Source organism: Balaenoptera acutorostrata, chromosome 3 (assembly GCF_949987535.1).
Source record: "Balaenoptera acutorostrata chromosome 3, mBalAcu1.1, whole genome shotgun sequence".
NCBI classification, from domain to species: Eukaryota; Metazoa; Chordata; class Mammalia; order Artiodactyla; family Balaenopteridae; genus Balaenoptera; species Balaenoptera acutorostrata.
Window position 1 is genome coordinate 36,775,404 of NC_080066.1, and position 13,643 is coordinate 36,789,046.

At 49.7% G+C, this 13,643-nt stretch overlaps 1 protein-coding gene across 4 annotated transcripts in view; it reads left to right on the forward strand.

Moving 5' to 3' along the window:
• Positions 1-13,613, forward strand: part of HOMER2 (homer scaffold protein 2) — a 96,752-nt gene extending 83,139 nt beyond the window's left edge. Inside the window, exons 6-10 of one of the 4 annotated variants that reach the window (XM_057544192.1) lie at positions 3,380-3,593; positions 5,617-5,727; positions 7,237-7,317; positions 8,503-8,712; positions 13,395-13,613. In XM_057544192.1, coding sequence (XP_057400175.1) covers positions 3,380-3,593; positions 5,617-5,727; positions 7,237-7,317; positions 8,503-8,691 — 595 coding nt within the window. In that variant the 3' untranslated portion in view covers positions 8,692-8,712; positions 13,395-13,613. Of the gene's footprint in view, positions 1-3,379; positions 3,594-5,616; positions 5,728-7,236; positions 7,318-8,502; positions 9,385-13,394 lie in introns of those variants that run through there. The other 3 variants (XM_057544191.1, XM_057544193.1, XM_057544194.1) reach the window with 3 other exon arrangements.
• The last annotated feature ends 30 nt before the right edge of the window (positions 13,614-13,643 follow it).

The following is a 13,643-nucleotide window of genomic DNA, read 5'->3' on the forward strand; positions in this document are numbered from 1 at the left end:
TGTCCCTGTGCTTTTTTTTTTTTTTGCCGCACCGTGAGACCTGTGAGATCTTAATTCCCCAGCCAAGGATGGAACCCGGGTCCCCTGCAATGGAAGCGTGGAGTCCTAACCACTGGACCGCCAGGGAAGTCCCTGTCCCAGTGCTTACGTTTCATTTTTTTGGGGGGGTGGCCCGTGCCATGCGGCATGCGGGATCTTAGTTCCCCAACCAGGGGTCAAACCCGTGCCCCCTGCATTGGGAGTATGGAGTCTTAACCACTGGACAACCAGGGAAGTCCCTGTTTTGGTTTTTGAGAAGCCAAATTTATCATTTATTCATATATGATAACACTGAAAAACATTAAAACCTAAGAAACTATCTTGAAATTAAAATCTCACAAAAATCAGTAGCTTTTCTATATACAAACAAACATCACCTAGACTATATATTTGAAGAAGAGATTTCCTTTACAATATGAACTAGAACCATAAAATACATGGGAATAAACTTAAGAAATGTACAGGATCTTTGTGAAGAAAACTCAAATGATTTTGAGGGCCATACGTGAGTAATTCAACAAATAGAAAAAGTCTGTTGGGAAGTGGTAGGAAGCCTCACTATTTTAAAAAGTATCAATTTCCCTTAAATTGATCTACAGATTTAACACAACCCCCATAACGATATCAACAAGATTTTAACTTTTAATGACTATACTAGCTGTGCTTGTGTTTTCATATCTTGAGAATGTGGCCTGTTTCCCAAAGGCTAGGCTGGGCCTCACGGTGTAAGTCTGGCCCCATGAGCACCTTCAGAACTGCTGTCTTTGGGGGTCGTTCTGCTCACCTGGCAGGGGACTCAGCCGGATTCCCCCAGCCTCTCTGTGGCTGAGAAGCTGCCTTCCTCAGACCTGCCCCGTTTAAGAACTCTATCATATTAATTCCCCCATTTTACAGGTAAGGAAACTGAGTCCCAGGTGGTACAGTGAGTCCTTGCCCAAGGTCACATGGCTGGTAAATCTTCCCAGAGGCACCCACCTCTGCAACCCAGCTGGCCTGACCAGTGCGTGGAGCTTAATTCCTGTGATCTGACCTAGGAATTCCAGAAAGAACATAGGACCCTTAGATCCAGCCACCTTCTTTGGACCCTGGGTTTTGTCAGGTACTTCACAGAACAAAACTGTGACCAGCCTCTTTTACTCATCAGGTGATCATGAGGACTATTTTTGGTTGAGTCACAGTGGGCTGCCTGGATGAAAACATTCCACCCCTAAAAATAAATGTTTTTAAATCCCAGTTGAATGGACGAGTGAATTACAGGAATGGGTGTGAAGCCATTTCCCGAAATCAGCTAAATCACTAACTCTGAAATTAATCACATAATAATATTTTGCTGTGTTTTCAGTCTGTGGTGTTTGAAACCAAAAGTATATATTTTCCAATCACAGTTCTAAGACCTTGAGGTGGATGAAAGATAATGCAGATTATTAAAATACAGTTGTATTTACTTTTTTAAAAGTTAAAAAAAAAAAAAAAAGAAGGCTTTAGAGACAGAACTCTCCTCAGCCAGGCAGTATTGATTAGAAGCCAAAAACTTTCTTTTTTTTTTTTTCAGAGTGGCTAAGTCTGAGGTGTTTTGTTTTTTTTTTAATTAATTTTTATTGGAGTTTAGTTGCTTTACAATGTTGTGTTAGTTTCTGCTGTACAGCACAGTGAATCAACTATACATATATCCCCTCTTTTTTAGATTTCCTTCCCATTTAGGTCACCATACAGCATTGAGTAGTGGTCCCTATGGCATACAGCAGGTTCTCATTAGCTATCTATTTTATACATAGTAGTGTATATGTGTCAGTCCCAATCTCCCAATTCATCCCACCCTGCCACCCTTACCCCCTTGATAACCATACGTTTGTTCTCTACGTCTGTGTCTCTATTTCTGCTTTGCAAATAAGTTCATCTCTACCATTTTTCTAGATTCCACATATAAGCAATATTATGTGATATTTGTTTTTCTCATTCTGACTTATTTCACTCTGTATGACAGTCTCAAGGTCCATCCTCGTCTCTACAAATGATCCAATTTTGTTCCTTTTAATGGCTAATATTCCATTGTCTGTATGTACCACATCTTCTTTATCCATTCCTCTGTCGATGGACATGTAGGTTGCTTCCATGTCCTGGCTATTGTAAATAGTGCTGCAGTGAACACTGGTCTCCAAAACAAGGAAACAAAAGAAGCGTTGAATGGGAGCGGCAACTGAGGGGAACCTGATTCCAGTTTGTTTTTTCAAACTTCACTGATCACAGAGGATTATCATGTGGTTTGGTGATAACGTGGAGGCGTCCCTCGGACCTGAGGTGACCTCGGGTCGGCCAGGGCTCCCTCACACATGCTGCGGTTGGAACCCCAGTTCTGCCCTCAGGGGACTCCCAGCCCCTGTCTCCTCTGTCCTCAAGTCCTCAGCTCTCAAATCTGGACCCAGGCTGTTTGTTTAAACCTGGGGTTGTTGGGCTCCAGAGAGGGGGTGTCAGGAGCTTGTTGAAAGGGTCCGCAGCTTTCATGAGAGTGTCAGAGGGCCCGGGGTCCGCCCCAGCACTTCAGAACCTACATCCCTGAGGCTCATTTCAGGAAGGAACAGACATGGGGCAGGAGAGAACAGTCCTGCGGCCAGGGGTCAGTAGGGAGCAGACGGGGGAGGGGTCTCTACCACAGTCTGTGGCTTCATTCTTAGTTTCCTTTTTTTTTTTAATTGAAGTAGAGTTGATTCACAATGTTGTGTTAATTTCTGCTGTACAGCAAAGTGACTCAGTTATACATATATACATATAATTCTTTTTTATATTCTTTTCCATTATGGTTTATCCCAGGACGTTGAATATAGTTCCGTGTGCTATACAGTAGGACCTTGTTGTTTATCCATTATGTATATAATAGGTTGCATCTACTAACCCCAAACTCCCAATCCATCTCTCCCTCAGCCCCTTCCCCCTTGGCAGCCACAAGTCTGTTCTCTTATGTTTGTGAGCCTGTTTCTGCTTCATAGATAAGTTCATTTGTGTCATATTTTAGACTCCACATAAGACTGATATCATATGGCATTTGTCTCTGTCTGACTTACTTAGTATGATAATCTCTAGTTGCATCCATGTTGCTGCAAATGGCATGATTTCATTCTTTTTTATGGCTGAGTTCATTCTAAGTTTCATCTCTTCGTTCTCTGAGAATTCTGTTCTCTTCTAAAGTGATGCCTTGAGAAAATCACCCAACAAGGCAGCATGTTCCCACTAAAGGGAGGTGCCAGGCCCGCTCAGCACATGGTTCTCGCCTCCAGGCCACCGGCGGGAGAGGGTGTGGCCCCGAGGCATGGGCTGAGGGGGTGGCTGGGTCCCCCCTCCCCAGGGCAGCCGGGTGGACGGCACCCACCCTCCCGGTCACCGCCTGGCCCCCGCCCGGCAGCGCCGCCAACGTGAAGAAATGGGAGATCGAACTGCAGACCCTGAGGGAGAGCAACGCCCGGCTGACCACGGCACTGCAGGACTCGGCGGCCAGCGTGGAGCAGTGGAAGAGGCAGTTCTCCCTCTGCCGCGACGAGAATGACCGGCTCCGGAACAAGGTGGGGAGGGCCAGGGTGGCCGTGACCTTCCTCTCCCCACTGCCTCCCACTTGGCCCTCAGTCCCGTGTCCCAGGGGCAGAAGGAAGACCCGCTGCTTCTCCCTTTGTCCTCCCCTCCGCCTCCCTGCCTGCCTTAGCGGGAACGCTACTACGTACAGAACTGACTGATTACCTTTCCTGAACCAAGTTTTAAAATTGCAGTCGCAAAGGAGAAGAGAAATCAATGGGAGATTGCAGCTTTGTCTCTTGCAAAGATCACCCTCTGATGCGAGCTGTGGGTTGGCCTTTTGTGGGTGGCCTCCCTCTGGCATTTTCTGTGGTTCAGTGGTCTTCGGTAGAGAAAAGGGATCCAGAGGGTGAGTGAAGAAAACAGATTCAGGAGATGGTGAGACGTGATTGCTCAGAAACCCTGCTTCCCTGCAAACCGCTCTTTCTAAAAATGTGAGATAGCAAGGAAAGGAATACGCCCTTGACGTGTGAGGTGGGTGGATGCGGACGGCCCTCGTGTGCCCTCTACCCTCCTACCCTGACATCGGAGCTTTTCGATTTTTTTCAGAATTCACCCACGCCCTTCCCTGTAATTAGTCGCTCATGCTCTGGAGTTGGGCTGAGTTGATGCGGTTGTTTTAGGGTCCCCAGGTGAGGTCCTGGGGTTGCTGTGCTGTTTTGCTGGTCAGCACTTTTATCCCACAGTCGGTGAACACAGTCTGCTCCGTAAATGCAGGATTTCAGGGTACGGGTCGCATTGAGATTGGTACTCGCTCCCCTTGCCCCCGTTTATAACCCGCCCACCCGTTCTGAGTGGAGCCCCTGGAAACCACTCCCCTATTTCACGTCTTACTTCGGAGCAGGTGGCACGTGAAACTGCCTCGTGTCGTTTTTTCATAAAGTGCTGACGGTGAGGGGCGCAGGCCAAGTGCTGACTCTGCACCTTCCCTTCTGAGGCTGGGCTGATCTGCCTGCCAGAGGGATTGATCGCCCTTTCTTTCTTTTTCCAAGCGAAGAGCTGAGTTCCTCGCTTCGCGTCTGAGTGTAAGAACCAAGGAGCCGTGCGGGGGTGGGGGGGCGGGGCGTGGAGGAAGTGCGTGCAGTGGAACCTGCTGCCTGCGCGGACCTGCGCGGAGCGTCAGCTTCCCTGGGTGGGAAGCGCTGGGAACTTGATTCCCAGGGCGGGATGTGGACGTTGGTGGGATCTCCGACGGCTCCTGTGGCTGGAGGTTCAGATCCTGAGGGCTGGTGCAGGTCACCTCTGAGAATTGTCCTCATGTTGACCACCTAGTGCCCTGCACCCTGAGGACTGCCGCTGCCTGCTTGTGGGGACCCCATCAACGTGGTGCTCTTGTGTTAACTTGCTGGTTACACCCCTGCCGTCCACTCTGCACCCATGCTTTGGCCCCTGGGAAATGCCCAGTGTCAGAGGTGTCAGGCTTGGGAAGGAGAGAAAGATGCACTCTGGGGATGTACCTCAGCCTGCACTTGTCATCTCTCCAGGAAGAGGCCCACAGGCCAGGCCCCTTCTGCGTGCATGAGTGGGGAAAGGTCATCTTGATTTAAAACGATTGAAATGTCATCGAGTCCCAGTTGGTAGCCACTGTCCCACCGAGTTGCTCGGTTCTCTACCCTGCTCGCTTAACCCCTTGAAATGCAACAGAATCATTCAGGGCATGATTAAAATGATGTGACAGTCATTCTGCGAAGAAGCAGATAGATTCATGGGACGTCTGGCCCCGACCTGTGACAGATCCTTAAAGCAAACCTGTGACTGTGAGAGAAAACCAGAGGCCCAGAGCATACTGAAGCCAGGTTTTGTGACTTCTGTGGCTTTGTTGGTATTAAATGAGGGCATCCTGTGCCAGCAGGAGCAAACAGCCCAGGGGGAGCCCCGTGAAGTTTGTTTGTAGCCACAAGGAAAAATTTATAAGTGGGTTAATTTATGGTTTATTTTAAAAGAGCTGTGGTGATCTTTTGTTTAATGACTAAAGTAAACTGGCATCCCTGCTTTAACATGTGATATTAATTAAAGATTGACGAGCTGGAAGAGCAGTGCAGCGAGATAAACAGAGAGAAGGAGAAGAATACCCAGTTGAAGAGAAGAATTGAGGAGCTGGAGTTGGAACTCCAAGAAAAGGAGACGGTGGGTAGTGGGGCTCTGAGCGGTGCTGCTCGGCATCCCCTGGGCCTTGGCGGGTGATCTCCACCCAAGGACACGGCAGGCAGCTGTGGGGCAAGTGACCGGCCCTGGCAGCTGCCCGGACCTCAACGCAGAGACAGAGCCAAAAGCTACACCAAGGCACAGATAGTCCAGAGCAAAGGCCTGACCATTACCCTCTGCAGCCTCCTTGTTGGACTTATTCTACAGTCAGTCACTCAGATCCAAGAGGGAGCTGAACATTTACAAAAGCACTTGGAAACTTTCATAGGTGGTCTTTTATCAGAAGTTGTGTTCTGCTGTCAAATTAATGCAGCGAGAACCCCCTGTCACACAGTCATTTATTTTCTGGGGGACAGGACAGCTAAGTACAGCTGGTCCCCTACCCACGAACAAGTTCCATTCCAAGAGTGCACTTGTAAGTCCAATTTGTTTGTAAGTCCAACAATGTTAGCCTAGGTATGCAACTAACACAATCGGCTGTGTCCTACTGTACTGTAATAGGTTTATCGTACTTTTCACACAAATAATACATAAAAAACAGACACAAAAACCAAAGAAAACATTTTTAACCTTGCAGTACAGTACTTTGAAAAGTACAGTAGTACCAGCTTCATCACTGCTGCTTTTTTTTTTTTTTAATTTTATTTATTTATTTATTTATTATTTATGGCTGTGTTGGGTCTTCGCTTCTGTGCGAGGGCTCTCTCCAGTTGCGGCAAGTGGGGGCCACTCTTCATTGCGGTGTGCGGGCCTCTCACTATCACGGCCTCTCCTGTTGCGGAGCACGGGCTCCAGACGCGCAGGCTCAGTAGTTGTGGCTCACGGGCCTAGTTGCTCCGTGGCATGTGGGATCTTCCCAGACCAGGGCTCGAACCCGTGTCCCCTGCATTGGCAGGCAGACTCTCAACCACTGCGACACCAGGGAAGCCCATCACTGCTGCTTTTACGCTTGCTTCCGGACATCCTGGGCATGAAATAAAGATACTGTAGTGCTGTACTCTATACAGTACTGTACAGTAAAGTGCACAAACGCACAACCACTTGTAGAGGATGCATGCACGTGACAATGTACGCCAGACACATGAACTAACTTACATGATTGGACATGTGAACGCACATTTGCATCTTTGAAAGTTCGCAACTTTCAAAGTTTCAAAGTTCGTATGTAGGGGACTTACTGTATACAGAGGGTGGAGACCATGGGCAAGTTACCAGTCCTCTCTCAGCCTCGGTTTCCCCATCTACGAAACAGGAATCATACTTCTCTTTTCATGGTGGTGTACAGCCTTCATGCATTAATTCATGGAACATACTCAGCCTGTAGAATTACCTCATGTGTGTTAAGTATAACATCACCGCCATTATTATTTACGCAGACAACACAGGTTCCGAAAGCTGCTTCCATTATTGTATGCACGAGTTGGGGATTTTCAAGAATACATTTTATCTGACTTGCTTTCACATTCTTTTTCCAATTTCTGTCTCCTGTAGGAGTTGATAGACCTCCGAAAACAAAGTGAAATCATACCTCAGCTCATGTCAGAGTGTGAATACGTCTCTGAGAAGTTAGAGGTAAGGGCGGGGAGCACGTCCATCTGGGCTCAGATGAGAAGGCATCCATTGTGTTACCCATTTCTCCGAGGCCTCTCCCTTTCACGCCTGCTTGGTAAAGAAGAGCGACTTTGTATTCCTAAAAAGCCAGCGTAACTACATGCCAGATGCCAGCTTTGCTCCCGGGTGCAGACTCAGCAGTGTTTGTCTTCTGTTTTTTCCACTTATACAAAGGTGTCCTGTGCATAACCATAGTGTAGGTGACTGTTTCCTGCCCACAGAAGTCCCTACAGAACCACAGAAGGGTGCGGAGCAGGGGACGGAAAGGAGAGCTGAGAACCTAAGACCCAGGGGCTATTGCACCTCCCCAGCCAGTGACCTTGGACACGACCTTGGACAGGCCCCCCCCAGCCACCCCCCACCCCCTGCCGCCGCTGGCTTCAGATTTCTGATCCACAGAAGGAGCATTTTCAGGTCCTCCTTCACCTCCGAGGTTCTCCTCACTTCGAGAGCACTTTGTTCAGGTACACAACCTTGGTATTAGTAACTGGTTCTTGTACACCCATTCAAAAATTCTCATTTTATGCCCGTAAGATGAAAGCTCTTATTTGGACTCACAGCGGTCCCGCCATTGGGAGCTTGAACGTCTCCATGGCAACACCACGGGACGGACAGAGCACAGACCCACTGTCTCTGTGTCTGGCACGGCCAGTCCTCCCTCGCTGACGGCCAGAGGCTGGCCTGGGGCCGAGGAGCCCTCGCCTTCTCAGTGGAACCGAGAGAAACAAGTCACTCTTCCATTTGTGCTATTTCTCGCTCTCTCCCAGAATGGAACCCAAAGGGGGCCTCTGCTGACCACCCTGGGCCTGGGGCTGAAAACCCCATGTGCTGGGATTTCAGGCTTCCTCTGCTGGGCACTTTGTAAGAGCATCACTTAGCACCAGGCTCCCTTGGGCAGGACGCTGAGTTCTGTGTTCTCTGTGGGGGCATCGTTTTAAGGCGAGATGCTGGCCGTTGGCACCTCTGCCAGAGAACAGCAGGAAGGAGGGGCACACACCTGATGCCAGGGGGGTGGGGGCAGGACACTTAACACCTCCAGGGAGGTAGGCCTGCCCGAGGGGGACGGACAGTCTGGCTGTCGCAGGTCTCAGCGGGGCTCCTCCCGCTCCGTCCCCAGACCCTTCTTTCTCTCTCGCTTTGCTGCAGGCGGCAGAGAGAGACAATCAAAACCTGGAAGACAAAGTGCGCTCCCTGAAGACGGACATCGAGGAGAGCAAGTACCGCCAGCGCCACCTGAAGGTGGAGCTGAAGAGCTTCTTGGAGGTGCTAGACGGGAAGATCGATGACCTGCACGACTTCCGCCGGGGCCTCTCCAAGCTGGGCGCCGACAACTAGGGCTGCGCGTGAGTCCCCAGGGTGTGTGTGACACGGAGTAGCACTAGGACGTCCTCCCGTTCGCGTGGCTTCTGTAAATGCAGGCGCGGTTTGTCATGTTTCCAAACCAGGGGTGCCGTCCACTCTCTCCTCTCCAGAATAGAAATCTCCCCTTGCTTCTCTGGCCTTGCGAGGTCATGGACAACTGGACGATTCTGACTCAGGAATCCAGAACTAGGTCTACCTTAAACATTTACGCAGTCAGGGCAGGGATGTTTATATCTTTCTTAAGGACTGTTGCAACCATATGAACTGGAAAAAAAAGTATTTTCTAATTCAAGTATGAATACCCTTTCCAACTCCTTTTTTCTGAGTAACGTTCAGAGTATTCGAATGTCCACCAGGCACCAATGCGTGGGGTGTGGTGATAGCAGCTTTCCTCTCAGTATATACAGAGATGCTTTAAAGCAACCACTTAGTAGAGACTTGTCCCAAGAGAGAAAACACGCTTCTGGTGGAGGCGTTTTCTGGCAGGGGAATCGCCTGCATCCACTCCGCCCACTTCCACCTGCCCCCAGTTTGCAGGGTTGCGACAGTGTTCCTTTTCTTGGTTTTAATTTCTGAGCAGGTTACTGTGCTGTGGGGACAGCACGCAGCGAGGGTGCCTAGCACAGTGCCTGGCACAAAGTAGGTGCTTAATAAATATTTGTTCAATTAAACGTATAAACAGAATTTAGTGTTTTCATCACATCCCCCATCAAGCCCCTGTTGGACAGTCCACCGTCCTGGTGCACTGGGTCGTTATCAGGCATGTATGTGACTTTGTGGACAGACTCATGGGTTGGCTCAGGTGGCCCTGGGGCCGGGAGGGTGGCGGTGGAAGCAGCAGAAGCTGGTCTGAGGCCCCCCCCCCCCTCCCAGCAGCCCATCCACGGTGCTCTGCCCCTGGGGGCCTCTGACACTGAGACTACCCTTCCTTTCCAGGAGTGAGGCCTGTGGCCTGGGGATTCTAGGACCACTGACTGTCCCTGCTATAGGGGCTGCCCAGGGCTTGGGATCTAGAGTGGGATCCTCTGTTGGGTTTAGACAATTGAAAAAGAAATCACACAGGCCCATGAGGGAAAGAGTGGGCTCAAAGTGGCTGAGCCTTGGCCTTAGAGGAGTTCTGCCCAGGTCTGCCTCCCCCTGTTCCTGCTATGGAAGGGACCAGATCCATGGACCTCTCCTCTCTTACTGAGTTTCTCAGTGGGGCCAGTGGACATTTCATTTGCCCCATGCATGGCAAAATGGTCTGAATCCCTGGCCGTGGGCATTTCTAAATCCCTTTGAAGGAGGGGGAGGCTTTGCTGCCCCCTTACCTGCTTTGAGAACCACTAAGAGAACTTCCCCCTCTAGAAGGATTTTCTCACACGTTAGAATTGCTTCCTGCTGAATTGTTTAGATAAACAATAAAATAGCCTGAGGAGGTGGGTAGGGTACACACGGATGTGACCCTGGCCCCAGGGTGACTTTACAAGTCCTGCTGCTCTCTTTCGTGTAGCTGAGACCATCTCCCTGAGCAGGGAGGTCTTATTTGGGGTGGGGAAAGCACCAGGACACGTAGGGGAGACCCGCAGGCTGAGTGGGGCAGCTCTGGTGGAGTTCACTGGGCTGGTAGCAGATGGAAATGGAAAGCGTGGTCAGCCCTCCTGCTGATTTGTGACTGGGCGCTGCTGGCCCTGCCCTTTCCCTGGAGCTCCAGATGGCTCTCAGGACAGTGGAGTCAGTAGCAGCTCTCTACTGACCTGGAGATCAGAGAGCTGGGCTGGCCATGAGTTGGCCTTGTGGCCCAGCAGTGGGCTAAAGAGGATTCTTCTCAGGCTAGGCCAGTCCCCCTGCCCAGGAGCAGCAGACACTGGGATTCTGAAACCTCAGCTTGGGTCTTCTGAGGCCCACCACCCCTGTCTTTGAGGCAGCTTATTCATCCAGAAGGAGCCGTCTTGACTGACTGGAGCATGCTCAGGTGACGTATTCATCGGAGGATAGAGTTGCCAGAGCCACTTGCACATTCCGGGCAGTGACTGGAGAAACCGGTGGCAGCAGTAGAGCCATTACCACGGTGGGCTGCTGTGTCCCTGTGCAGTTGAGACCCATGACCCCCGCTCACCGACCGTGGAAGAGTTTGGTGAGCCCTTGTAGGCAGTAGGTGAGGAGCTGAGAGCCCCACACTATGTGGCCCCAGCCAGCTTTACACGATGCAGCCCAGGAGCTAAGAGCAGCGGGGGCTTCTCTAAAGGAGAAGCAAAGTTGGGCTCAGCAGGGAAAGCACACCTTTACAAAAGCCCTGGACTTTCAGTTCCTTCTGCTTTTCTCTAAAGGTCTTAATGTTTCTTCATTTACTTTCTTTAAAAAAAAAAAAAAGGCCTGGGACAACCTAGACAGTCTGTCGAGAGGCTAGCCCTGTCTAACAGCCTCGGGATATAAGGAGAATGACCCGCTGAATTCATCCCAGTTTCCCTTGAGCCAGGCCCTCATGTGTTAGGACGTCCAGCTCCAGTCTCAGCACTGATGCCCTTTGGTTGTCGTGATCTGAAGCCAAGTGCAGGCAGGGCATAACCCTTCCCTCACAAACACCCCAGCCCCATCGTGCTGCTGGAGGATTTAGAGCTAGGACTGCGTCTTTGTTTCCAAGTGATGTCTCCTGATTTGACATCTCCAAGACTGGCTGCCTGAACCTCAATTGGCTTTTTTTTTTTTTTTCCTCTGCATCTGTGAAACCTGAGGCCTAAAAATAGCAACATAAAATTTGGAATCCTTTAACCATAATGATCCTTAAAAGTAATTTTCATTCCAAGCAAAGACCCACTGGATGCGTGATACAGTTGAGAGCAGCAAGGGGAGATAAAGTCTTCCTAGTGCCTCGGGAATAGAAAACCACCTGAGTGACAGGCTGGGACAGTGTGGTCAGGCCTTGAAAGAGAGCCAGCGTACACATGAGACCCAGAACTTGTACACTCCCTCCCTTCCACGCTCCCCTGCATGCCGTCACTTTAGACCTCAGCTGGGTGAGAGAACGGGGCAGAGATCATTCCCCATTTTGCAGAGGAAGCAGAGACAGGTGACTCACCCTGAGTCACCCAGCTAGTGAGCAGCAGCGTGGGCTGCATCTGGGTCTCCTGAACCCTGGTCCAGTGTCTTTGTACAAGTCATTCTCTCTTCTCCCTTTAGTGACCTTTGGGTGCCAAGAAAAAAAACTCTCTTGTGTCCTGATAAGAGCATGTTGCAGTTATACTGTTTTAACATATGTCCACAGCAAATGACAACTTATAAATGAGTGAATCAGAATTACATTTACATTCATTACAGCAGTAAGTTCCACTTTTGAATGATTCTGCTTTTGTAGGGATCTTTCCAAGAGATTGTTGGTTAAAATGATGTTGGTGCTTTGAGAGGCCAGAGCAATGAGACACATTTTGAGTTCTTCAGTGATGGCTTTCTTGGAGGCAAAGCAGTTTGTTCAAAACAAGCAGGAGGCCCCAAAATGGCAGAGCAGTAAACAGAGTGATGGCGGGGCAGGTGGGGTGTGGGGGGATTGCCCATCACTGCCCAGCCCCTTCCCAGACAGGAGCCAGCACTGGGAAGGGAGCAGACCAGCCAGTGGTTAGAGCAGGTTGAGTGGCACCTGACCGGCCCCCGGGAGGACTGTCCACAGCGGGCAGTTGGTCTCCATCCTGCAGTCTCCTCATGGACATCTCTAGACTTGGGCGGCCCACGGGCACAGCCTGGACGGTGGTTGGCTAACGCCTGGCCAGTATGTACTACATTTGACATAAAACATCAAATAAAGGGTGGAATATAGTGCTACTCAGAGGCGTCACGATCGGCCTGTTGTAAAAGAACTCCTTTTCTATAGGCAAGACTGCTTCTCTATAGAAATCGGGGGCAACTTTGGGTGAGAGCCAAAGCCAACCACAGGGTGTGCCAGGGACGTCAGGTGTGGCCAGGTGCGCCCTTAGAAGGCAGGCAGCCGGGATGGGACTTAGCAGAGGCGCTTGACAGAGGCTGCCCTTTAAGATAGAGCCAGCCGCTGCATTTTGCTCATCACTGAAAGTGGCTCTTTGTGCCATGTGTCCATCTAATAGCTATGGTTCTTTTATTCACTCGAAAGATGACTGGATTTTGAAGCACTGGCGATTTAAACTAGAAGCCTGCAAATCAACATCCATATATATTCTTAAATGACATGCATGGTTTAAAAGAATTCCAATTTCTGCATACATAGTTTCCCCAAAATAAATATATATTCTTGGGATGGTGGGGGTGACGGCATGGAGAGGGAATCCTGTATAGAAATGTGTGTTGTTTTACGTGTCTTTTTCATACACCTATCTCAAGAATGTGGGTTTTTCCAGTTCCTCTTTAAACACCAGCCAGGAAGAAGGTGATTATGGTAAGAATTTGGCAGCCAGATGATATGGTCTAGTGAACTTTGGAGTGTGTGTGTGTGCGAGTGTGTGTGTGTGTGTGTGTGTGTGTGTGTATTGGGGGAGGAAGCAGCAGGGGGAAGCAGGAGAAACGACACGGAAGGGTTTTAAATTAAAAAATATATGTATAGCTAAGAGGAGTCTTTAATAATCCTGGCGGTGATGTTATATGTTCTGGAATCCATCTTTGAGAAGAAGAGCTTGTGCGTCTTTTGTTTTGAGCGGAATTGTACAGTGCCCTACTCTCTTTGACGAATGCAGAGCCTTGTGAAGAGTGGCCCCCACCCCAGGCCACACAGACCCCCGGTGCACCTGCCAGGAGCCCAGAGAAACCACGGTGGAGTCCAGACTGTGGGACATTTTGGCGGATGACTGACAGGTCTGATGATATGCAGCTGTGGGGAATGTGTCACTGTTCTTACTCTATGGACCACTTTTAATATAAAATCCTGACTTTAAATAAATTGTTGTAGCAATGTCTTACGGTGTGACAGACAATTAGGCATTTCT